At 38.9% G+C, this 24,853-nt stretch overlaps 1 protein-coding gene across 9 annotated transcripts in view; it reads left to right on the forward strand.

Annotated features, from left to right (window-relative positions):
- Positions 1–12,341, forward strand: part of LOC138975017 (RNA-binding protein Musashi homolog 2-like) — a 196,591-nt gene extending 184,250 nt beyond the window's left edge. For 7 of the 9 annotated variants that reach the window (XM_070347655.1, XM_070347662.1, XM_070347656.1 and 4 more), the window contains 3 exons: positions 6,199–6,378; positions 7,255–7,324; positions 8,095–12,341. In XM_070347655.1, the coding sequence (XP_070203756.1) occupies positions 6,199–6,378; positions 7,255–7,299 (225 nt within the window). In that variant the 3' untranslated portion in view covers positions 7,300–7,324; positions 8,095–12,341. The remainder of the gene's footprint in view (positions 1–6,198; positions 6,379–7,254; positions 7,325–8,094) is intronic. The other 2 variants (XM_070347660.1, XM_070347661.1) reach the window with 2 other exon arrangements.
- The last annotated feature ends 12,512 nt before the right edge of the window (positions 12,342–24,853 follow it).

Genomic DNA, 24,853 nt, shown 5'->3' on the forward strand with positions numbered 1-24,853 from the left:
CGTTTGACGTCACATACAAGTTTGACGTGTTATCTCGTGCTACTGTGACGATGCTTTGTGGCCCGGAGTTGGATTCTAAAAATTCGTCTCCCTGTGGATTATTGTGCATTTTGTTGCACAACCAAAATGATGACAAAAACGATGTTTGGTGGCTTGTTGTCAGACCAGCATTTTGTTGTTGGTCCTCGGGGAGCATATCGCCTTTTGTCTCATAAAGATGAAACAAAAGACGAAATGGTCCCCGAGGACCAACAACAAAATGCTGGTCTGACAACAAGCCACCAAACATCTTATAATGTCACTATAGGGTTGGTTTATATTTGTAGTATTCTGTCCACCACCTCCCCCGCCCTCTTCTGTCACTTCTCCCCCAAATATTGCTTCCTATGTTGGCACCTGATGAATGGAGATAGTGTTAGTTCATTTCCGGTTGTAATTTATTTTTAGGTGTGTAACTAACCACCAGTTACACATTTGAGTCTAATCCTCTTTGGAAAAAGATGTTTTGTATCTAACATCCTATGCTTCTTCCCCAAACGGACATATATAAAGTCATTTAAAGTATCACTTTTTGATACATATATTAAATGTATTATTAGCTGCTGCCAAGATGTGGCTGTCACAATCCCGGAGGAGAGATGAGGTGCGTGACGAACGGCCTAGGACACAGACAACTGAAAGAAACCAAACGAAGGATGAAAATATAACGGCCTAGGACACAAACAACTCAAAGAAACCAAACGAAGGATGAAAATATAACGGCCTAGGACACAGACAACTCAAAGAAACCAAACGAAGGATGAAAATGTAACGGCCTAGGACACAGACAACTCAAAGAAAACAAACGAAGGATGAAAATATAACGGCCTAGGACACAGACAACTCAAAGAAAACAAACGAAGGATGAAAATATAACGGCCTAGGACACAGACAACTCAAAGAAACCAAACGAAGGATGAAAATATAACGGCCTAGGACACAGACAACTCAAAGAAACCAAACGAAGGATGAAAATATAACGGCCTAGGACACAGACAACTGAAAGAAAACAAACGAAGGATGAAAATATAACGGCCTAGGACACAGACAACTGAAAGAAACCAAACGAAGGATGAAAATATAACGGCCTAGGACACAGACAACTCAAAGAAAACAAACGAAGGATGAAAATATAACGGCCTAGGACACAGACAACTCAAAGAAACCAAACGAAGGATGAAAATATAACGGCCTAGGACACAGACAACTGAAAGAAAACAAACGAAGGATGAAAATATAACGGCCTAGGACACAGACAACTCAAAGAAAACAAACGAAGGATGAAAATATAACGGCCTAGGACACAGACAACTCAAAGAAAACAAACGAAGGATGAAAATGTAACGGCCTAGGACACAGACAACTCAAAGAAAACAAACGAAGGATGAAAATATAACGGCCTAGGACACAGACAACTCAAAGAAAACAAACGAAGGATGAAAATATAACAGCCTAGGACACAGACAACTCAAAGAAACCAAACGAAGGATGAAAATATAACGGCCTAGGACACAGACAACTCAAAGAAACCAAACGAAGGATGAAAATATAACGGCCTAGGACACAGACAACTGAAAGAAACCAAACGAAGGATGAACATATAACGGCCTAGGACACAAACAACTCAAAGAAAACAAACGAAGGATGAAAATATAACGGCCTAGGACACAGACAACTCAAAGAAAACAAACGAAGGATGAAAATATAACGGCCTAGGACACAAACAACTCAAAGAAACCAAACGAAGGATGAAAATATAACGGCCTAGGACACAGACAACTCAAAGAAACCAAACGAAGGATGAAAATATAACGGCCTAGGACACAGACAACTCAAAGAAACCAAACGAAGGATGAAAATATAACGGCCTAGGACACAGACAACTCAAAGAAAACAAACGAAGGATGAAAATATAACGGCCTAGGACACAGACAACTCAAAGAAACCAAACGAAGGATGAAAATATAACGGCCTAGGACACAGACAACTGAAAGAAACCAAACGAAGGATGAAAATATAACGGCCTAGGACACAGACAACTCAAAGAAACCAAACGAAGGATGAAAATATAACGGCCTAGGACACAGACAACTCAAAGAAACCAAACGAAGGATGAAAATATAACGGCCTAGGACACAGACAACTCAAAGAAACCAAACGAAGGATGAAAATATAACGGCCTAGGACACAGACAACTCAAAGAAAACAAACGAAGGATGAAAATATAACGGCCTAGGACACAGACAACTCAAAGAAACCAAACGAAGGATGAAAATATAACGGCCTAGGACACAGACAACTCAAAGAAACCAAACGAAGTATGAAAATATAACGGCCTAGGACACAGACAACTCAAAGAAACCAAACGAAGGATGAAAATATAACGGCCTAGGACACAGACAACTCAAAGAAACCAAACGAAGGATGAAAATATAACGGCCTAGGACACAGACAACTCAAAGAAAACAAACGAAGGATGAAAATATAACGGCCTAGGACACAGACAACTCAAAGAAACCAAACGAAGGATGAAAATATAACGGCCTAGGACACAGACAACTCAAAGAAAACAAACGAAGGATGAAAATATAACGGCCTAGGACACAGACAACTCAAAGAAAACAAACGAAGGATGAAAATATAACGGCCTAGGACACAGACAACTCAAAGAAACCAAACGAAGGATGAAAATATAACGGCCTAGGACACAGACAACTCAAAGAAACCAAACGAAGGATGAAAATATAACAGCCTAGGACACAGACAACTCAAAGAAAACAAACGAAGGATGAAAATATAACGGCCTAGGACACAGACAACTCAAAGAAACCAAACGAAGTATGAAAATATAACGGCCTAGGACACAGACAACTCAAAGAAACCAAACGAAGGATGAAAATATAACGGCCTAGGACACAGACAACTCAAAGAAACCAAACGAAGGATGAAAATATAACGGCCTAGGACACAGACAACTCAAAGAAACCAAACGAAGGATGAAAATATAACGGCCTAGGACACAGACAACTCAAAGAAACCAAACGAAGGATGAAAATATAACGGCCTAGGACACAGACAACTCAAAGAAACCAAACGAAGGATGAAAATATAACGGCCTAAGACACAGACAACTCAAAGAAACCAAACGAAGGATGAAAATATAACGGCCTAGGACACAGACAACTCAAAGAAAACAAACGAAGGATGAAAATATAACGGCCTAGGACACAGACAACTCAAAGAAACCAAACGAAGGATGAAAATATAACGAAACGAGAATGAAAGAACAATAAACAAGATTTTATTTATAATTACAGATAGAATGACAGTTACATATATCTAACCTAATAAAGAAACGCCTACACGATTTTATTTATAATTACAGATAGAATGACAGTTACATATATCTAACCTAATAAAGAAACGCCTACACGAATTTATTTATAATTACAGATAGAATGACAGTTACATATATCTAACCTAATAAAGAAACGCCTACACGATTTTATTTATAATTACAGATAGAATGACAGTTTTATTTATAATTACAGATAGAATGACAGTTTTATTTATAATTACAGATAGAATGACAGTTACATATATCTAACCTAATAAAGAAACGCCTACACGATTTTATTTATAATTACAGATAGAATGACAGTTACATATATCTAACGTAATAAAGAAACGCCTACACGATTTTATTTATAATTACAGATAGAATGACAGTTACATAGATCTAACGTAATAAAGAAACGCCTACACGATTTTATTTATAATTACAGATAGAATGACAGTTACATATATCTAACGTAATAAAGAAACGCCTACACGATTTTATTTATAATTACAGATAGAATGACAGTTACATATATCTAACGTAATAAAGAAACGCCTACACGATTTTATTTATAATTACAGATAGAATGACAGTTACATATATCTAACCTAATAAAGAAACGCCTACACGATTTTATTTATAATTACAGATAGAATGACAGTTACATATATCTAACCTTATAAAGAAACGCCTACAAAAAAAGCCTATTCTAAGAAAGCCAAGAATATGAAATAAGAAAATATCGAGAAGTTAGTTAACCTAGCTAATACACTACATACCCAACTACACAACCTCTCCGTTCGCTATCCTGGTCTGCACTGATTCACACACCACTTGCATACACGTCATTCGCTCACCATTCACACACCACTTGCATACACGTCATTCGCTCACCATTCACACACCCCTTGCATACACGTCATTCGCTCACCATTCACACACCACTTGCATACACGTCATTCGCTCACCATTCACACACCACTTGCATACACGTCATTCGCTCACCATTCACACACCCCTTGCATACACGTCATTCGCTCACCATTCACACACCACTTGCATACACGTCTTTTGCTCACCATTCACACACGACTATCAACTATTCCACGTGCATTCCGAATCTCTGGTCACAAGCGTACTATATGATTCAGCACATTCATTCCCCATTCAGTCCTAACGCTAACACTTGTGACAGTGGCACAAACAATGTAACTTTCAATTATTAATGCAGTGACGGATGGCATGTCCCCCAAAAGATATAAAAGTGGGGTACTGAATTTCACCCATTAAGTTGTGATTGACACGAAACGTAAACATTTAACTGAGAATGTTGTAAAGCTGTAAAGGCGTGGATGACGGCTAACAAACTACAGCTAAACGACTCGAAAACTGAATCCATGCTTGTCAGGTCCCAGTACAGATCTTTCCCTGAAAATTCTTTGCCTTCTAGCATTCATGTCGGTGATAGCGACGTCAACTTTGTCTCTTCTGTGACTAATCTTGGCGTTACCTTCGACCACTTCCTCAACCTTTCCCAGCACGTCCAAAACATCCGCACAATTGCGTACAGTAACGTAAGGAAAATCAGTTCTATCCGCCACTATCTTACCCCCCAAGCCGCTCAAACTCTAGCCTGTTCTCTAGTTCTATCCAGAATAGACTATTGCAACAGCCTGTTCTATGGCTGTGATCAAAAACTTGTCGAGTCACTCCAAAAGGTACAAAACTCTGCCGCCAAATTGATATATCGTTCTAAGAAGTTTGATCATGTCACACCACTTCTTCGTTCCCTTCATTGGCTTCCCGTGTCCGCTCGTATCAGATACAAGCTTGCTTGTATCTGTTTCTCTGCCAAATTTGAAGATGGCCCTAAATACCTCAAGGAACTGCTCGTCACATATGACAATCCCTCTGACTACAACCTCCGCTCACGCGCTGACAGTCGCAAACTGGAAACTTGCCTTCTTTTGGAAATCGCTCGTTTGCTTCTGCGGCTGCCATTGTCTGGAATTCTCTCCCTTCCTCCGTTCGCCATTCTGCTTCTAAGGACTCTTTCCGCAGTTCCCTTAAAACGCACCTTTTTCGCGAATCCTTGTAAATTGTCCTTGCCATCTTTATAGACTGTTAGAGGTGAACTTAGATTTGTTGTTTGAATGTGTCTTTTTTGTATAGTTGCTTCAGCTTTGATTGAGCTATAGGGTTCTGTATGAAATTTGCATTTAGTTTTTCTTTTTCTTGCTGAGTGTATGTACAGTCCAGAGAGGAGACGGACATGGTGTGAGCTTGTCAAGGGGGAATATGAACATCTCAGTGGCAGGGGGATGGAAGCACTTGTTAATGAGTGGGAGTGTGTATGCGCGTGGTGTGCACGAGGATGTATGCACGTGAGTGCTATTTGTAAATGTGTATTATTATAATATCATCTTTGTATTTATATTATTGAAATTGTTATATCTCGATGTACAGCGCTAAGAGCATAGTTAAATTTGTGAAGCGGCGCTATATAAGCTATCTTTATTATTATTATTATTATCTTCAAAGCAAATATTTGAAATTAAGTAGATTATAACAGAATTACAAGTAATAGCTACTAATCACTTGTGTGTCCTAGAATTTGTAACTGTCTCTTTCTGAGTATGTAACAAACCCCTTTGTTTTTTGTTTGCGTGTTGTGTTGGATGTAATAGTCTAGTATATCTTTTAGTGGAGTATTTAAACCTTACAGATTTGTTTATGCTTGTGCGTGTTTGCTTACTGCTGGTGTATGTATTAGCATGCTATTTACATAGAAACATCCCTTCGGGACCTTTGTCTCACAGTTTCAGCCATTCCCGCCCAAAGCATACCAAGTAATGCCAGCCAGTAGGCCGTCAATGCCCCCCTTTTCAGAAGAGAAAGGTGATCACGGCAATAAGGCCAATGGGGGGCACATTTCCCCCTATTCTGCTGTAATGTACAGTATGAATCCACAACATCCAGTTCCGAACGGTCATTCAAGTGTAAGTTTGTCCACCCCATGATTCAGTGCCCATTTGTATGTGTACCATTCATGTGGAAGTATTCAATCAAGTAGCCTTTGAAAACATAGTTTTGAATTTTTTTACTAAATCTGCACAATGTCTTGATAAGGTAGAGAATGCCAACGTCTATGAGAGGTACAGGTGTGATTTACAGGTGTGATTGATAGGCATCTTCTTGGATGCAGACACACTAAATAACAGACATTTTGTTTCTAGTTCAAAGTATGCTTTTCTTTTCTTTTCGGTTGAAAGTGTTGATAAACGAGTATGTCTAAAAAACGTATAGATGAATTTAATTATATTCTTAAGTATGTCTAAAAAACGTACAGATGAATTTAATAACATTCTGAAGTATGTCTAAAAAAATGTATAGATGAATTTAATAACATTCTGAAGTATGTGGAAAACACGTATAGATGAATATAATAACATTCTGAAGTACTGACCAAATGACATTTACCTTCTACTTAAACAAAAACATCTGTAATATATTCCTGGCACCTTCTCTAGGCTTTTACGAAAGTTTTTTTTCATTTATCACGTTTCTGATAATTGGTCTCTGATCCTGACAGTTGTGTGACCCGCAAGAACATATCCTGCGCTGTGTTCCATTTAACATCGCTTGCCTTTTCTTTCATTGCTTTCTACTGGTATGCATTTATATCTGGGGGGGTAGATTTTGTAGCAAATAACGATTTAATAGCGTGCTGTTTTCACATGTTTGCTTGTTGGTGTTTGTTGAGCATGTCAAGAAGCCACACAAAAGAGAGGGGTGATGGTATGGCCACAGTCTCACTGCCTGCATTGTTCAGCTGTGCACAACTTTGCTTATCTGTCTTGTCTTGTTCTACACAGGGGCCCCAGCTCATCCCAGCTTCCTTCCAAAATGGCTATGCATAAGCCGGTTCCAGCATAGGATTTACAGGTACTTATTTTTTTTAAGCCGTAAAACTGAAAAATTGTTAACCCTAGATAGAACAAAAGACTGTTGAGAATTGGTCGTTTGATTGCACATGCATTTCGAACTGTTGCATTTATTTATTATTTAAAAATATGCATGCAAGAGCATGCTAGGAAGAAACCAATAGGAAACTTATGGAGAAAAAGATGTTACTGAATTAACAATTTATACCTAAGAGTAGTTTTCTTTTTGGCAGTTTTTAGAACAACATAGTTATGTACTTTTCACTTTTTCAAGTGTCACAGATAAGTTCGAAGATGAAAGACGTGTAACTATAATAAGCTGATGTATTTGGGCTTTGTAAATGTTATAAAGCATGCTTTTTTTTGCTGTTGGTGTGGTTTGTACTTGGTGGTGTTTAAGTTATCGCTTTGTATCATTCGTCATGGGATTTGTGGTGATGGGGCTTTGAGTTTGTGCTGTGAACATTTTTTTTTTAGACTTTAATTTTGTTGTTATATTTGATGGTTTACTTGTATTATTTTTGAATTTCGAAAATGCTGTCCATTTTTGGGTCATACCTTTTTCTTCTTTTCTCCCTTTGTTGTTTTGCTATTAATTTATTGATTGATTGATTGATTGATTGATTGATTGATTTGTTCATTGCTTTATTACTTTATGCTCAGTTTCAGTTAATTTTCTTCTCATCTTAAAGGTGTTAAGAAATACACAACTTTAACAGACTACTGCCGTTTCATGTCGCTGTGCTTGAACCTTGATTTGCTATGTTGCAGTCGAGCCTAACAGGGGCAGTCCTCACCGGTCGGAACTTTTGAGGATTTTTGAAGAGAGGAAACTGAAGGAGGAGTAGATGCAGTTTGCGTGTACATAAATCGCTGGAAGGGAACAGGAGGATGTGGGATTATCGGAGAAGACGAGAGCGTGGAGAGAAAAGTACCACACACTGCAAAGGACCAGAGGGATCAACACGGCTGACACTCGGCGAGAGCAGAATAAGGATTGTTGCAAGGCTGCAGAACAAAGCATGGATCACATGACTATGCCAGTCGGAACAAATGAAACTGACCCACGGGTCACCGGACAATTTGCGTAACCTTGTGTTGACGGTTTATTTTAATTATGCGCACATGTGTTCGTGAGTATGCTGCTTTGATGGGGCTTTGTTCTTTTCTGGTTGGAATTTGTGTGTCACTGTCAATTTTATTTTATTTTTTTCGCTTTTACAAATTCCTTTTATTTCCCCCTTTTTAACCACAGTGCTGTAAATATGTGAATTTACGCAGCAAGAATTTTTATTCAATGAAATGTCTCAAATGTACTCTTGATACTTACAGCCATTTTGTTTGTTCGTTTGTAAGGAACTTTTGGGTGTGTGTGTACTTGTGTGATGCAACAAGGTTACTAGAAGACTTTGAAGGGATTGGGGTGGTGGGGGAGGTTTCTGTAATGTAGGCAGTGTAAGTGTGAGCTTTTCCTTTTTATTTAAAATTTCACATACATTAGTCACAGTGGGTTTAGAATATGTTTGCCATGGAAGCAAATTTAAATGGTAGCTTATAATAGTTTGTATATGCCAGTTTATGTGGTTTTAATTGTTCAAATGAGTTACCAAGCTTCTTCTGCTTCATTTTATTTGTTGTTTTGTTTTATTGTCATCTATATGTGTCGTCTTTGTTGCTTTTATTATAAGTAATGGAATAAATATATTGCTGGCCATCACGAACAAATTTGTACATAACCCGCTATGTCATTGTTTTGGTTACAGTTACTGTCGTCAATGTTTGTCAGATTTGATTTTTAAAGCCATTTTACACGCAGTTTATTGTAGTTTTTTTTGAGTTCTTTATATTCAATATTTGTAGTGCTTTATCAGCGACGTTTTACTTCAGTTTTTTAATGCTAAAGAAGACATTTGTTGTGATTTTCTTAAAGTTAGTAGTGTATACCTACTTATCTTGAACCACAAATATAGATCACAAACCCCCCCGCGGGTTAGGGGGAAGAATTTACCCGATGCTCCCTAGCATGTCGTAAGAGGCGACTAACGGATTCTGTTTCTCTTTTTACCCTTGTTAAGTGTTTCTTGTATAGAATATAGTCAATTTTTGGAAAGATTTTAGTCAAGCAGTATGTAAGAAATGTTAAGTCCTTTGTACCGGAAACTTGCATTCTCCCAGTAAGGTAATACATTGTACTAGGTTGCAAGCCCCTGGAGCAAATTTTTGATCAGTGCTTTTGTGAACAAGAAACAATTGACAAGTGGCTCTATTCCATCTCCCCCCTTTCCCCGTCGCGATATAACCTTCGTGGTTGAAAACGACGTTAAACACCAAATTAAGAAAGAAAGAAAGAAAGATCACAAACCATCCACAGAAGAAAGATGTGTGTATATAATTCCCAATTTGTTTGCTTCGTCCTATGTTAAGTTTTTTTCATATCGTGCCTCTTTGTTCATGCTTTTAAGCAAAAGAAAAATAGTCTGCGCAAGTCCAAGGCTTTTGTACGTTTGCTGGGGCTTTTGTACGTTTGCTGGGAAAGTGTCAAATGGAAAGTTCACTTTTAACTGTCTCTTCACTGAACTGCACAAGTGCGTGTCTTTAATTATGTTATATTATATGGATAAGGGTGTGTTGTTATCTTTGTGGACGTATTTGTGTGTTGAAGGTTGGAAATGACTAACTGTACCTCTGTACTTTGTGATGTATGTTGATCTGACGAAAAGAAAATCTGTGGCTACCATAATTTTCTCTATTCCCTTTTTTGACAGTTCGTTAAGCAATATGAAACCAAGCGCTGATTTTCTTTATTGTGAACAATAGCTGCTCTTTTACAAATGTTGGACGTTTTTAAACATGATCTGCAGGTGTTCTTTTTAATTTGAGATCTTAATTTACATCAAGGAATCAGGCATGTGTACATTTGATTTGTTAACGTGTTGAACAGTGTTGTTTGTGACTGTTTGTCTTTGGGTTACTGAACGCTGGTTGTACAATTTTATGACTGTCTTTTTACCAAAAAGGTTTCAAAGAGAATGTACTGCATTGAATTAGATTTTCGTTTTTATATACGTATTTTTTTGTCTTTCTGGTGCTCATTTTTGAGCGTCAGTGGAACGATGTACAGGACTCTTGTCTGTGTCACTGTTGATCATCGCTATGGTTTGAAAGGTTCACGTCTTCAGTGTTCATTGCATGGTTTACATTTTTTTTACCGTAACCCCCACCCATCATTGCATGAGAACATACATATTCACTGTTAAAATCCCCATCATGTTTCTGATATTGTACAACTTTTTACCATGTGACTATTTATCGTGTGGTGTACTATTTGACTGTAATTATAATATACCAATCATGAAATCCTGGATGGATAATGATAATATGGTTTCACTTCCATTGTATGTTGTTAACCACTCTACGCATCAATTTATCTTCATAATCTGTCAAAAGAGAGCGAACCTGTGAGTAATTTTGGTCTTTTTTAGTTGACAATTTTACTGCAAATAAATGTGCAAAGAAAGTTGCAAGCTTTCAGAAGCATGGTTCCAACTTGTAAAAATAATAGTGTGAGATTTATTTGGATGGAGACACAACCTAATTTGTGGTTTACAAACAGCGTGTTGGCTGTCAGTTTAATGGTGTTGTTTGAATACTTTGTTTTGGTCCTTCAAGAAGGAGGTTTTTTAAAAAGACGTTCATGCCATTTTTTATCTTGGAAAAGATGTCTGCTTGTGTTGATGTTCTGACCACCACATAGGTTCTCTTCTGTCGACTCAGTTTGTGATCAGCCTGTCTCACTATGCAAGTTCCTTGCTTTTTCTAGTGTCAATAACTCATTCAAGGCTTCCATATTTTTTGTCTCGTTTTGTTTTGCTTTGTACGTTTACATTTTGATTGAACAACACATTGCAATCCCTGCATTAAATTTAACTTGATTCAGGATCATTAATCATGGTGATTTGTATTGTATCCTTGTACTTCAATTGCAAAACAAAACGACCATGTCCACTTTTGTTAACGGTTGCATGATGTAACATCCAAAATATGTAAAGTAAGTTTGCAAGGAATTGTTACTGTTAATCGCTATGTTTAAACAATGTGCTACCGGGCGTTGGTAACAGTAAACATGAGGTTGATCACATGTTTATACTTCTTCTTCTTCAAGGCTATCAAACGCTTGCTTTGTCTTTTACAGACTAATTGTTATGAATGAATTGTTATTAAAACAAGGAGACGGACTTGTGACTTGGGATTTAGTTGATGAAACCAACAACGATGCTTTTGTTGTCAACATGTAAAGAGTCAGTTGTGAAATTTAGTTATGATCTTGGTTCAACGAAAGTTCCTTTTTCTCATTGATAATTTCTACTATTTCCTCATTGATAATTTCTACTATTTCCTCATTGATAATTTCTACTTAGGTTATTTGTCCTGTAGGAAAATAGTTGTGAATTGATGTCAGGAAGTAAAGTTCACATTTGAAAATGAGAACTGGCGAAGGAGAACAGCCTAGCTGAGTCAAAGGAGTCAATTTGGAAGGATGACAATTTTGCCATTGTATTATTCCTGGACATCTTTTGTTGGTTAAATTTAATATGACATCCTACCTCTCATTAATTTTATGTACACTTGAATTTTTAAATGCTGTGATGTAGACTAGGAAGCGATGATAGGAGTAGTTTGGTTTCTGCTGTGTTTGTGTCATTTGTAAATAATCATTGCGCCAGAATCAACTTCAGATAAAACAGAACATGACATAAGAGAAATTAACCCTTTCAGTGGAATTTTAAATTGTACCCGACAGTTATTATTCAAAAATAAAATGAGGTGTATTGAACTGTTTTGTGTGGTTTAAGTAAGATCTAACTATTTATCCTTTCTGTCATCTTATGGGTGAAATGGACGTCTGTTTTGGTACACTTCTTTCGCTGCTCAATAAAGAAATCGAAAAAAAAATATGACCAAGTGTCAAACAGAAACAAAACTCCCCAAACTCCCCAAACCCCTCTCCCCCCCCCCCCCCCCCCCCCCCCCCCCCCCCCTCTCTCTCTCTCTCTCTCTCTCTCTCTCTCTCTCTCAAACTCTGGACTTAAACCTGCTCGGATGCGAAAGAGTAACTATAATTGTTGATGCTCATTCCATCTGTCTGGTAAAAGGAATATGCACAATTGAACACCCCTGTTAGAGTAGACACTACATGTGAACATACTAGTTAGAGAGATGTAATACAAACATTCCTTGGAAGTGTTGATTTCGCTGTAGCCAAATATTTTTGAGACCTTGTGGAGGACAGGAATATCAGTACGAAAGAAATCCATTGAACCAGATACATTTGTTTGACGTGACCTGGGTAATGTAGAAGTAGATCCTGAAATTGGATGATATTAGATGGCTGTATGTATTTGTTTGTTTTGTCTGCCGGTTTGTCTGCATGCTTTTGTCCTTTTCTTGTTTCTTGGGCATAAGCATTTAGGAGAAAACGTATTCGATGTACATGAACTTATGTCACTTCCACCAAGTTTGTTTATATATGTGACAGATTCATTTACACCCAACAATTTATAATTAATACCTGACTCAAACTCAGTACCAAGTGTCGCTTTTCAGAAAAGGATGGACCTACTTTCTTTCTTGTTACACATAATGTTAATGTTCTTACAAAAGAGTTACTCATATTAACCCTAACAGTTTTTGAGATGTCTTAATTGTGTGCCTGTTAGGTCAGTGTATTCCACAACTGACTTGTCCACATGGCTTAAAGGTGGACTCTATTTGGTGCTTTAGTTGAAAAGAAAGTAGACCACTTAATACCTAGAAAGTATATCCACTAGTAATAAAGTTAGGGTTAGGATTAGGGATAAAGTACGCAAAGCAACAGCCTTTTATCATCAGCCCAACATCTCATGTTTTTTTTAATGGTTTTGCATTAAATTCCATGTTTCATTAATTTAATTCTTGTATTGTCTGTTAACACGTTCCCTTTATCTCAGGAATGATGCTGTGTGTTTCTTTTGGTTTTATTTACTGTGAGAGAGTAGTGGTAGAAGTAGCCATCTTTGAGTGTACATACATGCTCGAATACAGCACTTGTTTGTAAAGTTCAAATGCTAATTTCAGTGGGGTAGGTGACTATGTTTAATGGAGCTTTGTCGATTTGTTACTTCTCCTGTATATTAAATAGCAAATTTGAAGCTTTTTTTTGATTTTTTTTTTTGGAGTGAAACAGAATCCCGTAAAAAGAGGTTAGGTTTATAGAACATTAGAAAGGAAATTATACTGGCAACTTACATATGGAGGCTTCTTTGCAACGAACTGTGCAGAAAGATATTCATCATCAAGATTTTGTTAACGCCAAGTGTTGACTGGTTTGATTACGTTCACGTTGAAAAACAAACTGTCCTTCTCGTTTTGGATGTAAACAACACTAGATGTTGTGGGTACCTGTGTTTCTGAGTAGTGTATAACAATGTTGTTAATAGCACTGATTGATTTGTACTTGTCACTTGTCGTGAGGACAGTGTGTTGACTTCAATTCCATCCATGTTGTTTGATTGTACCAGTTACATCAACTGTGATGAACGGTAGACAGTAGTCGACTACTCTCTCTCTGTCTCTCTCTCTGTCTCTCTCTCTCTCTCTCTCTCTGTCTCTCTCTCTCTCTCTCTCTCTCTCTCTCTCTCTCTCTCTCTCTCTCTCTCTTTATTGTTCTTTTGTGAAGTGTTATATGCACACCTTTCATGAGTCAAAGCTTAATAGTGATAGCCCAAAGTTGTTAACCACTGCCACCAACTTCTTAAAAGACAATGTTTTTTATAGAAAGTTTGTGCCATGAGGACATTAGACGATGAAGTATCCATTTAGATTTAGTCCTTCTGTAGTCTGTATTGAGTTAGCAACTTGGTTCCTATGCAAATAGGCTACACCGATGTACTAAGACTATTATTTATTGTTTAATGACGAATTAAAACAAGCAACACCGAGAGTAGCACAAAGCAGCGTCTTTCTCTCTTGTGAGGAAGCTGGTATGTGCGAGACCGTGTTTCAATACTTGTGCTTATGTAGTCCGTAGATTTTTCAGAGACGTAGTATTATAATGCCACAAAAATATTGTCAGCCCGACATCGAAGAGTGCCCATTTGAGCGACATCCTGAAGTTGTGTGCTGAGTTCTCCACACATTGTTGCTAGATTATTCGCGAATCACAAAATTCGACTGCGAAAACAAATTCAGAATCGTTAGAGCATCACAAACATGCACATGTAGGTATAAAGCGAATGTGTTTGTTTGCAGATTAGAAGACATTAAGTAAAGACGTCTACGAAAGGAAAGCAGAATCCAAATTTACAATACAATAACTTTATTAATCTCTAAAAGAGAAATTACATTGCTGAGCGTTTGGTTTATAGAACGAGATATTGTCTTTAAATGCATTTGTGAATGTGCGTTACAAACCGAAGGAAGAGGCGCAAATCACTTGCCATACTTTTAACGTAGGCACGTGCTCTTCTCATGACGTATTTCACACTGTTCTTTGACAGTGCGACCTACTTCTCTCTACCAGGTTCTAGGTTGAAGAACACTCTTCGATGGCGGGTCATTTTGTTTGACAACTATTGCAAATATAGTTTTGCTAATTTATTTGATGGTAATTACTGCTTTATTTGATTCATGATAATGTAGAGATAGATTGTAGGCCGAATTACAAAGAATATGTGTTGACCCTTTTTTTCCTTATACTGATTTTTACCAGTGACGTTCTGCACACTTACGAACTCAGAAACCAATTCTGACGTGCCAAAGTTTGTTGTTCATGTTTCCACACAGCCCTCAGCCAAAGGGTTGTCTCCCTTAGCAATAGGTTGTCTGTCTTGTTCTGCGCGCTGGTGTTTTCCCGGCGTGCTGTGCTTGTAACCATCTTGACACGTCCATGTATGAAAATACCTTCACCTGTACATATTGTTTCGGTGACCTTTCTCACGAGGTTTTTATCTCCCCTGTTTTGTGCTCCTCATGACGATGTAAATAATGACTGAACCTTATCATCATTGTTATCATTTGTGCTTGACTCCCTTATTGATTATCGCCCTTTTCAACTGTCAAGGAGTTACTGGCTCCGGTTATGATTTGGTCATGTGCACATGTGTTCTTTTTTTGACAATAAAAACGGTTGAAATGCAAAATATTGGTGTGGAGCAGAAGATGTAGGTGTTTGTGAGTGTGTGTATGTCAGTATGTATGGAAGTGCAAACAAAGAAATAAAATAAAAAAATACCTTGAAATTCCCCAATTCCATGTGAAAAGTTGAGGTAGTGGTCCAAGGGAAACAACTGCTGTGGAAAAACCTGGGTGAAAAAAACCTAATTACCTCCCCTAAATAAAATAGTTGAAATGCGGCAAAACAGTAAATAAAATGCAGCCAACGGTCTAAGGGGAGCAACTCCTGTCAGCCCAAAAAGTGGTAAGAAAGTTTTTGCAAGGAGGCTGATAATAATTGAAAACGGGTAAAATAAGCCAGAAAAAGCGTGTAAAATGTAATGAATGGAAGCATAAATGAGTAAAGTCACTGCTTACCATGATAAGAAGGGTAAACAAGGCGAAAAGAAGAAGAAAACGCCGTAAACAAACTCGGCGGCAAAATACAGACAAGAAATGGCTGCATTGTGATGAGAAGAGTCCAAGGGAAGCAACTCCGACTGACTTTGGCAAGGGAGGCAACCACGACTATGCAACCCAAAATAGTGTAAAATGACGTGAAAAACATTATTTGGGGATTGGCGATTGGGCGGGTCATGTTTTGTGTATCTTTTGCAGATATTAACGACCCTCGCAGGGGTTTTCCGGGATTTTTCTGCCCTGCAATGCGCAACAACCCCCCAAAAATGTTGTAGCCCTAAAAATATTTGTACCATTTGAGAATATGAAATACGTAAATGCCCGATTCCGGAATAATAAAGTCCCATTCCGGAATTGTTGCTTGCCCCATTTGAGAATATTACTATTTAAGAATACGTGACCCATTCCGGAATAATAAAGTCCCATTCCGGAATTGTTGCTTGCCCCATTTGAGAATATTACTATTTAAGAATACGTGACCCATTCCGGAATAATAAAGTCCCATTCCGGAATTTTTGCTCCATTTGAGAATAACAAAGCCCATTCCGGAATTTTTGCTCCATTTGAGAATAACAAAGCCCATTCCGGAATTTTTGCTCCATTTGAGAACAAAAAGGTCATAGTCATATACTACGTGAAATGGATGGATGGCTGGTTGGCTGGCTGGCTGGCTGGCTGGCTGGCTGGCTGGCTGGCTGGCTGGAATAACGGAATGGGCTGGCGGGCTGGCTGGCTGGCTGGCTGAAATGGGCAGGCTGAAATGGGCAGGCTGGATGGCTGGCTGGCTGGCTGGCTGAAATAACGGAGCTGGCTGGCTGGCTGGCTGGCTGGCTGGCTGGCTGGCTGGCTGGCTGGCTGAAAGAAATGGGCAGGCTGGATGGCTGGCTGGATGCTGGGCTGGCTGGTTGGCTAAAAGAAATGGGCTGGCTGGTTGGTTGGCTGGCTGAACGAAATGGGCTGGTTGGTTGGCTGGCTGGCCGGTTGGCTGGCTGGCTGGCTGGCTGAAATAACGGGATGGGCTGGCTGGCTGGCTGAAAGAAACGGGCTGGCTGGGCTGGCTGGCTGGTTGGCTAAAAGAAATGGGCTGGCTGGCTGGTTGGCTGGCTGAACGAAATGGTCTGGTTGGTTGGCTGGTTGGCTGGCTGGCTGGCTGAAATAACGGAATTGGTTGGCTGGCTGGTTGGCTGAAAGATATGGGCTGGTTGGGCTGGCTGGTTGGCTGGCTGGCTGGCTGGCTGGCTGAAAGAAATGGTCTGGTTGGCTGAAATGGGCTGGTTGGTTGGCTGGCTGGTTGGCTGGCTGGCTGAAAGAACGAAATGGGCTGGCTGGCTGGCTGGCTGGCTGAAAGAACGAAATGGGCTGGCTGGCTGGCTGGCTGGCTGCCTGAAAGAAATGGGCTGGCTGGCTGGCTGGCTGGTTGGCTGGCTGAAAGAAATGGTCTGGCTGGCTGAAAGAAATGGGCTGGTTGGCTGGCTGGTTGGCTGGCTGAAAGAAATGGTCTGGCTGGCTGGTTGACTGGCTGAAAGAAATGGGCTGGCTGGCTGGCTGGCTGGCTGGCTGGCTGGTTGGTTGGCTGGCTGGCTGGCTGGCTGGCTGAAAGAAATGGTCCAAGGGAAGCAACTCCTGTCAAAAAATCTGTCCCAAAAAAAACCGTAATTAGCTCCCATAAATAAAATAATTTAAAAGTAAAAGTAAAAAGAGGCAAAACTGTCAAAGGGGAGCAACTCCTGTCAGCAAAAACAGTGCTAAGAACACGTAATTATCTCCCCTAAAGAAAATAAAACATTTACAAAAATGGAACAAAACAATCAATAAAATGCAGCCAACGGTCAAAGGGAAGCAACTCCTGTCAGCAAAAACAGTGCTAGGAACACGTAATTATCTCCCCTAAAAGAAATAAAAACATTTACAAAAATGGGACAAAACAGTCAATAAAATGCAGCCAACGGTCAAAGGGGAGCAACTCCTGTCAGCAAAAACAGTGCTAAGAACACGTAATTATCTCCCCTAAAGGAAATAAAAACATTTACAAAAATGGGACAAAACAGTCAATAAAATGCAGCCAACGGTCAAAGGGGAGCAACTCCTGTCAGCAAAAACAGTGCTAAGAACACGTAATTATCTCCCCTAAAGGAAATAAAAACATTTACAAAAATGATACAAAACAGTCAATAAAATGCAGCCAACGGTCAAAGGGGAGCAACTCCTGTCAGCAAAAACTGTGCAAAGAACACGTCATTATCTCCCCTTAATAATTTTTTTTTTTTCTTTTTTTTTTAATCCTAGGCCTGCGGCCAGGGGGAGAAGTATACCTGTAACACTTCAGAGTCAGACCAAATAAGAATTGAACCATTTGAGAACATCGCTTTTTTTTCAATCACTGTATCCAAGGCCTGCGGCCCGGGGGGTTGATATAGTACGATTTGCAAATCACACCAAATCAGAATAAAACCATTTAAGAATAAAACTTCGTGCAATTACTAAACATTTTAAAATTTTAAAGAGTCAATTAGTAGCTACCAAACAACGTAATACAAGTAAATAAGCAATGAATTGGGTCATTAAGTAGGTCAGTTAAGTAGGTTAGTTAGTTAGTTACTAAGTCAGTAAGTAAGTAAGTAAGTAAGTAAGTAAGTAAGTAAGTAAGTAAGTAAGTAAGTAAGTAAGTAAGTAAGTAAGTAAGTAAGTAAGTAGGTAAGTCATTACTAAGTAAGTAAGTAAGTATGTAAGTAAGTAATCAGTAAGTAAGCAATCAGTAAGTAATAAGTAAGTAATCAGTAAGTCAGTAACTACGTAAGTAAGTCAGTAAGTCACTACTCAGTAAATCACTAAGTAAGACATTTGGTTGGTTGGTTGGTTGGTTGGTTGGTTGGTTGGTTGGTTGGTTGGTTGGTTGGTTGGTTGGTTGGTTGGTTGGTTGGTTGGTTGGTTCGCCGACTGGTTGGTTGGCTAGCTGGCTGGCTAATTGGTTGGATGGGTAATTGGCCGGTTAGCTGGCTAATTGGTTGGCTGGCTATTTGGTTGGCTGCCTTATTGGCTGGCTGCCTTATTGGGTGGCTTGCTGGGTGACTGGGTGGCACCAAAGTCTGTAAGTAGGTCAGCCTTAAGTAGGTCATTGAATGAGTCTGTAAGTAGGTCAGTCAGTAGCTCAGTCTGTAAATAGGTCAGTTTTGATCAGATTTACTTAAGTCATTCGGTCAATTTTTTTGATTAGCTTAGTTAGTCAAGTAAATACGTCAAGTAGGTTTGTGAACTCAATAGGTCAAATCAGTCAATCAGTCAGTCAGTCAGTCAGTCAGTCAGTCAGTCAGTCAAATAAGTAGGTGAAGTTTTTGGGTCAAATTAGTCAAATCATTCAAGTAAGTAGGTCAAGTTACTTAAATGGGTGAAATAAGTCAAAATATAGGTCAAATAAGTTAGTCAAGTAAGGCAATCTGGTAACTAGGTCAAGCACAGAGGTCAACTACTTCAAGTGAGTAAGTAAAGTGAGTAAAAGAAGTAGGTCAAGTCAGTCAAGTTTAGTGAAAAACTTGTATTCCTTTTTCTTTAAACTTTTTGTGCTTACATTTTTTTATTTAAAATAATACAATTTCATTTTTGCTTCAACTTGGTTATTCTGTTGTCTTTTTACTAATTTTTGGCAATTTTATTATTTTTTTCATTTTTTTACCTATTTCTTGATTTGTACAGTAGGGTCCTTACCCTAATCCCTAACCCTAATCCCTTATTCCTAACCCTAATCCTCACCCTATTCCCTTATCCTTCATCCTTATCCCTAACCCTAATCCTCACCCTATTCCCTTATCCCTAATCCTTATCCCTAACCCTAACCCTAACCCTAACCCTAATCGTCACCCTAATCCTTATCCCTAACCCTAATCCTTATCCCTAACCCTAATCCTTATCCCTAACACTAATCCTGACCTATTCCATTATTCCTAACCCTATTCCATTATTCCTAACGTAATTATCATCCTATTCTCTTATCAATAATCCTTATCCCTAACCCTATTCCATTATCCCTAACCCTAATCCTTATCCCTAACCCTTACCCTTATCCCTAACCCTAATCCCTAAACCTAATCCTTATCCCTAACCCTAACCCTAACCCTAATCTTTATCTCTAACCCTAATTCTTATCCCTAACCCTAATCCTTATCCCTAACCCTAATCCTTATCCCTAACCCTATTCCCTTATCCTTTACCCTAATCCCTTATCCCTAACACTAACCCTAAGCCTATTCCCTTATCCTGAAGCCTTACCCTATTTTCTTATCCCTAATTCTCACCCTAATTCCATTATCCCTAACCCTAACCCTAACCCTAACCCTAATTATCACCCTATTCCCTTATCAATAATCCTTATCCCTAACCCTATTCCATTATCCCTATTCCCTTATCCCTAGCCCTAATCCCTAACCCTAATTCTTATCCCTAGCCCTAATCCCTAACCCTTATCTCTAACCGTAATTCTTATCCCTAACCCTGATCCCTAACCCTAATCCTTATCCCTAACCCTAATCCCTAACCCTAATCCTTATCCCTAACCCTATTCCCTTATCCCTTATCCCTAACACTAATCTTCAGCCTATTCTCTTATCCTGAAGCCTTACCCTATTTTCTTATCCCTTATTCTCACCCTATTCCCTTATCCCTAATCCTTATCTGCAACCCTAACCCTAACCCTAACCCTAACCTTATACCTAATCCTTATTCATATTCCCTTATCCCTCACCCTAATCCTACCCTATTCCCTTATCCCTAACACTAATCCTCAACCTATTCCCTTATCCCTAACTTTTATCCCTAATACTAATCCTCACCCTAACCCTAATCCTCACCCTAACCCTAATCCTCATGCTATTATTTTATCCCTTATCCCTAATCCTTATTTCTAACACTAACCTTGACCCTAATCCTTATCCCGAACCCGAACCCTAACTCTTATCCCTAACCCTAATCCTAACCCTAATCCTAACCCTAATCTCTTGTGCCTAACCCTTATCCCTGACCCAAATCCTTATCCCTGACCCAAATCCTTATCCATAACCCTACTTCTTACTCCTAACCGTAATTCTCACCCTAATCCCTTATCCCTAACCCTAATTCTCACCCTAATCTCTTATCCCTAACCCTTATCCCTAACCCTAATCCTCACCCTATTTCCTTATTCCTCATGCTAATCCTTATGGCTAACAGAAACAGGAACCCTAATCTTTGCCCTAATCCTTATGCTTTGAACACCCTAATCTTTTATCCCTAACGTTTATTCCTAACCTTAATGAATAATCTCTGATTTTTACCCTAATCCTAAGAGTTAGTGTTATTCCTAATCCTTATTCATAAAGCTAACCTTAACCCTAATTTTATTGCTAACCCTAATCTATTGGCTAACCCTCATGCCTTACGGTAATCGTATTCCCTAATCCTGATGATTATTCCTTATGCCTTATTCTAATCCTATTCCCTAATCCTGATCCCTAACTTATACCTTTTTGGCTAATTATATATCTTATTAATATTGTACTTGAATTTCTATAGTGAACACTTATCACCAACACAAAGTGATTGTTGTCAACCCTAACCCTAACCCTAACCCTAACCCTAAGGTGTTAAATATTGTTCAAACAATCAGTATTTTATGTGTTTATGTTTTTGATGGATGCATATAGTTTGTGAGCATGATGGTTATGCACACAAAGTTAGATAATTTGAGAAAAGTGAAAAATGAAGATTTTTTTTTGTTGGAAGATAATGAGTGTTATTGCAATTCATAAGAAATCCAGGTTTGGTTATTTTTGAAATCTGTTTGATGCATCTAGTCTGTGAGCATGATGGGTATACACTGAAAGCTAGAAAATTTGAGAAAAGTGAAAAATGAAGATTTTTTGTTCTAGAAAGAGAATGAGTGATTTTGCAGGTTGACATTTTGAAGAGGTAAAAGCCTGGTTTGATGATGTTTCAGACTACTGAAGTGTTTGTTACCTCAAGGCAAGTCATTAACAATCTGCGCCTACCCCCAAAAAGTGAACATGGAATTAGTTATGATTTTTTAGCCTTTTTGGTTAGGTACGCCAAGAGAAAAAGGTGTAAAGTATTCATAACAAATTGAGTTTTGGGTCTTTTTGAAATCTGTTTGATGCATCTAGTCTGTGACTATTATTGGTAAGCACTGAAAGTAATAAAAGTTGAGAAAAGTGAAAAATGAAAAATTTTTGTTCTTGGAAGAGAATTAGTGATTTTGCAGGTTGACATTATGAAGAGGTAAACGCCTAGTTTGAAGCTGTTTTAGACAGCAGTAGTGTTGGTTACCTCAAGGCGAGTCATTAACAATCTGCGCCTACCCCCAAAAAGTGAACATGGAATTAGTTATGATTTTTTAGCCTTTTTGGTTAGGTACACCAAGAGAAAAAGGTGTAAAATATTCATAACAAATTGAGTTTTTGATCTTTTTAAAACTTGTTTGATGCATCTAGTCTGTGACTATTTTGGCTAAGCTCTGAAAGTAAGAAAAGTTTAGAAAAGTGAAAAATGAAGATTTTTTGTTCTTAGAAGAGAATGTGTGATTTTGGAGATTGACATTATGAAGAGGGAAAAGCCTAGTTTGAAGCTGTTGGAGACTGCAGTAGTGTTGGTTACATCAAGGCGAATAATTAACAATGTGTGCACACCCCCAAAAAGCGAACATGGAATTAGTTGTGAATTTTTTTAGAGTTTTTTGTTTGGTACGCCAAGTGAAAAGGGTGTAAAATATTCATAAAAAATTAAGTTTTGGGTCTTTTTAAAATCTGTTTGATGCATCTAGTCTGTGACTATGATGGCTATAAAATAAAAGTAATACAATTGGAGAAAAGTGATAATAAAGATTTTTAGTTCTTGGAAGAAAATGTGAATTTTGAGATTGACATTATGACGAGGTAAAAGCCTACTTTGAAGATGTTGGGAGACTGCAGAAGTGTTGGTTGCCCCAAGGCGATTAATTAACAATATGCGCACACACCCCCAAAAAGGGATCATGGAATTAGTTATGATTTTATTAGACATTTTTGGTGGTATTTTTAGAACAGAATGGCTGTAACTTTCAAATTAAGGTTTTTTATGTGAAATTGTTTTGTGTAAAGCATTAAAGTGAACAGTTTTAATGTGCTTGCCTTTATTCTTTTTACCGCCAATTTTTTTTGTACAAGTTCGAGGAGCACAGCAAAGTATAACAGTTGCAACATAAAACCTAACCCTAAACCGAACCCTAACCCTAACCCTAACCCTAGTTGTAATAAAGTGTAATAAACTGTAACTAAGTGTAATTAAGTGTACTTAAGTGTAATTAAGTGTAATTAAGTGTAATTAATTTTAATTAATTGTAATTAAGTGTACTGAAAGGTAATTATAAGTTTAATTAAGTGTCATTATTTGTAATTAATTGTAAGTAATTGGAATTAAGTGTATTTAAGCGTGTAACGAAGTGTTAGGGTTAGGGTTAGGGTTAGGGTTAGGGTTAGGGTTAGGGTTAGGGTTAGGGTTAGGGTTAGGGTTAGGGTTAGGGTTAGGGTTAGGGTTAGGGTTAGGGTTAGGGTTAGGGTTAGGGTTTTAGGGTTAGGGTTAGGGTTAGGGTTAGGGTTAGGGTTAGGGTTAGGGTTAGGGTTTAGGGTTAGGGTTAGGGTCAGGGTTAGGGTTAGGGTTAGGGTTAGGGTTAGGGTTAGGGTTAGGGTTAGGGTTAGGGTTAGGTTAGGGTTAGGGTTAGGGTTAGGGTTAGGGTTAGGGTTAGGGTTAGGGTTAGGGTTAGGGTTAGGGTTAGGGTTAGGGTTAGGGTTAGGGTTAGGGTTAGGGTTAGGGTTAGGGTTAGGGTTAGGGTTAGGGTTAGGGTTAGGGTTAGGGTTAGGGTTAGGGTTAGGGTTAGGGTTAGGGTTAGGGTTAGGGTTAGGGTTAGGGTTAGGGTTAGGGTTAGGGTTAGGGTTAGGGTTAGGGTTAGGGTTAGGGTTAGGGTTAGGGTTAGGGTTAGGGTTTAGGGTTAGGGTTAGGGTTAGGGTTAGGGTTAGGGTTAGGGTTAGGGTTAGGTTAGGGTTAGGGTTTAGTTAGGGTTAGGGTTAGGGGTTAGGGTTAGGGTTAGGGTTAGGGTTAGGGTTAGGGTTAGGGTTAGGGTTAGGGTTAGGGTTAGGGTTAGGGTTAGGGTTAGGGTTAGGGTTAGGGTTAGGGTTAGGGTTAGGGTTAGGGTTAGGGTTAGGGTTAGGGTTAGGGTTAGGGTTAGGGTTAGGGTTAGGGTTAGGGTTAGGGTTAGGGTTAGGGTTAGGGTTAGGGTTAGGGTTAGGGTTAGGGTTAGGGTTAGGGTTAGGGTTAGGGTTAGGGTTAGGGTTAGGGTTAGGGTTAGGGTTAGGGTTAGGGTTAGGGTTAGGGTTAGGGTTAGGGTTAGGGTTAGGGTTAGGGTTAGGGTTAGGGTTAGGGTTAGGGTTAGGGTTAGGGTTAGGGTTAGGGTTAGGGTTAGGGTTAGGGTTAGGGTTAGGGTTAGGGTTAGGGTTAGGGTTAGGGTTAGGGTTAGGGTTAGGGTTAGGGTTAGGGTTAGGGTTAGGGTTAGGGTTAGGGTTAGGGTTAGGGTTAGGGTTAGGGTTAGGGTTAGGGTTAGGGTTAGGGTTAGGGTTAGGGTTAGGGTTAGGGTTAGGGTTAGGGTTAGGGTTAGGGTTAGGGTTAGGGTTAGGGTTAGGGTTAGGGTTAGGGTTAGGGTTAGGGTTAGGGTTAGGGTTAGGGTTAGGGTTAGGGTTAGGGTTAGGGTTAGGGTTAGGGTTAGGGTTAGGGTTAGGGTTAGGGTTAGGGTTAGGGTTAGGGTTAGGGTTAGGGTTAGGGTTAGGGTTAGGGTTAGGGTTAGGGTTAGGGTTAGGGTTAGGGTTAGGGTTAGGGTTAGGGTTAGGGTTAGGGTTAGGGTTTAGGG

The sequence above is a fragment of the Littorina saxatilis genome, linkage group LG9 (genome assembly GCF_037325665.1).
Source record: "Littorina saxatilis isolate snail1 linkage group LG9, US_GU_Lsax_2.0, whole genome shotgun sequence".
Lineage (NCBI taxonomy): Eukaryota > Metazoa > Mollusca > Gastropoda > Littorinimorpha > Littorinidae > Littorina > Littorina saxatilis.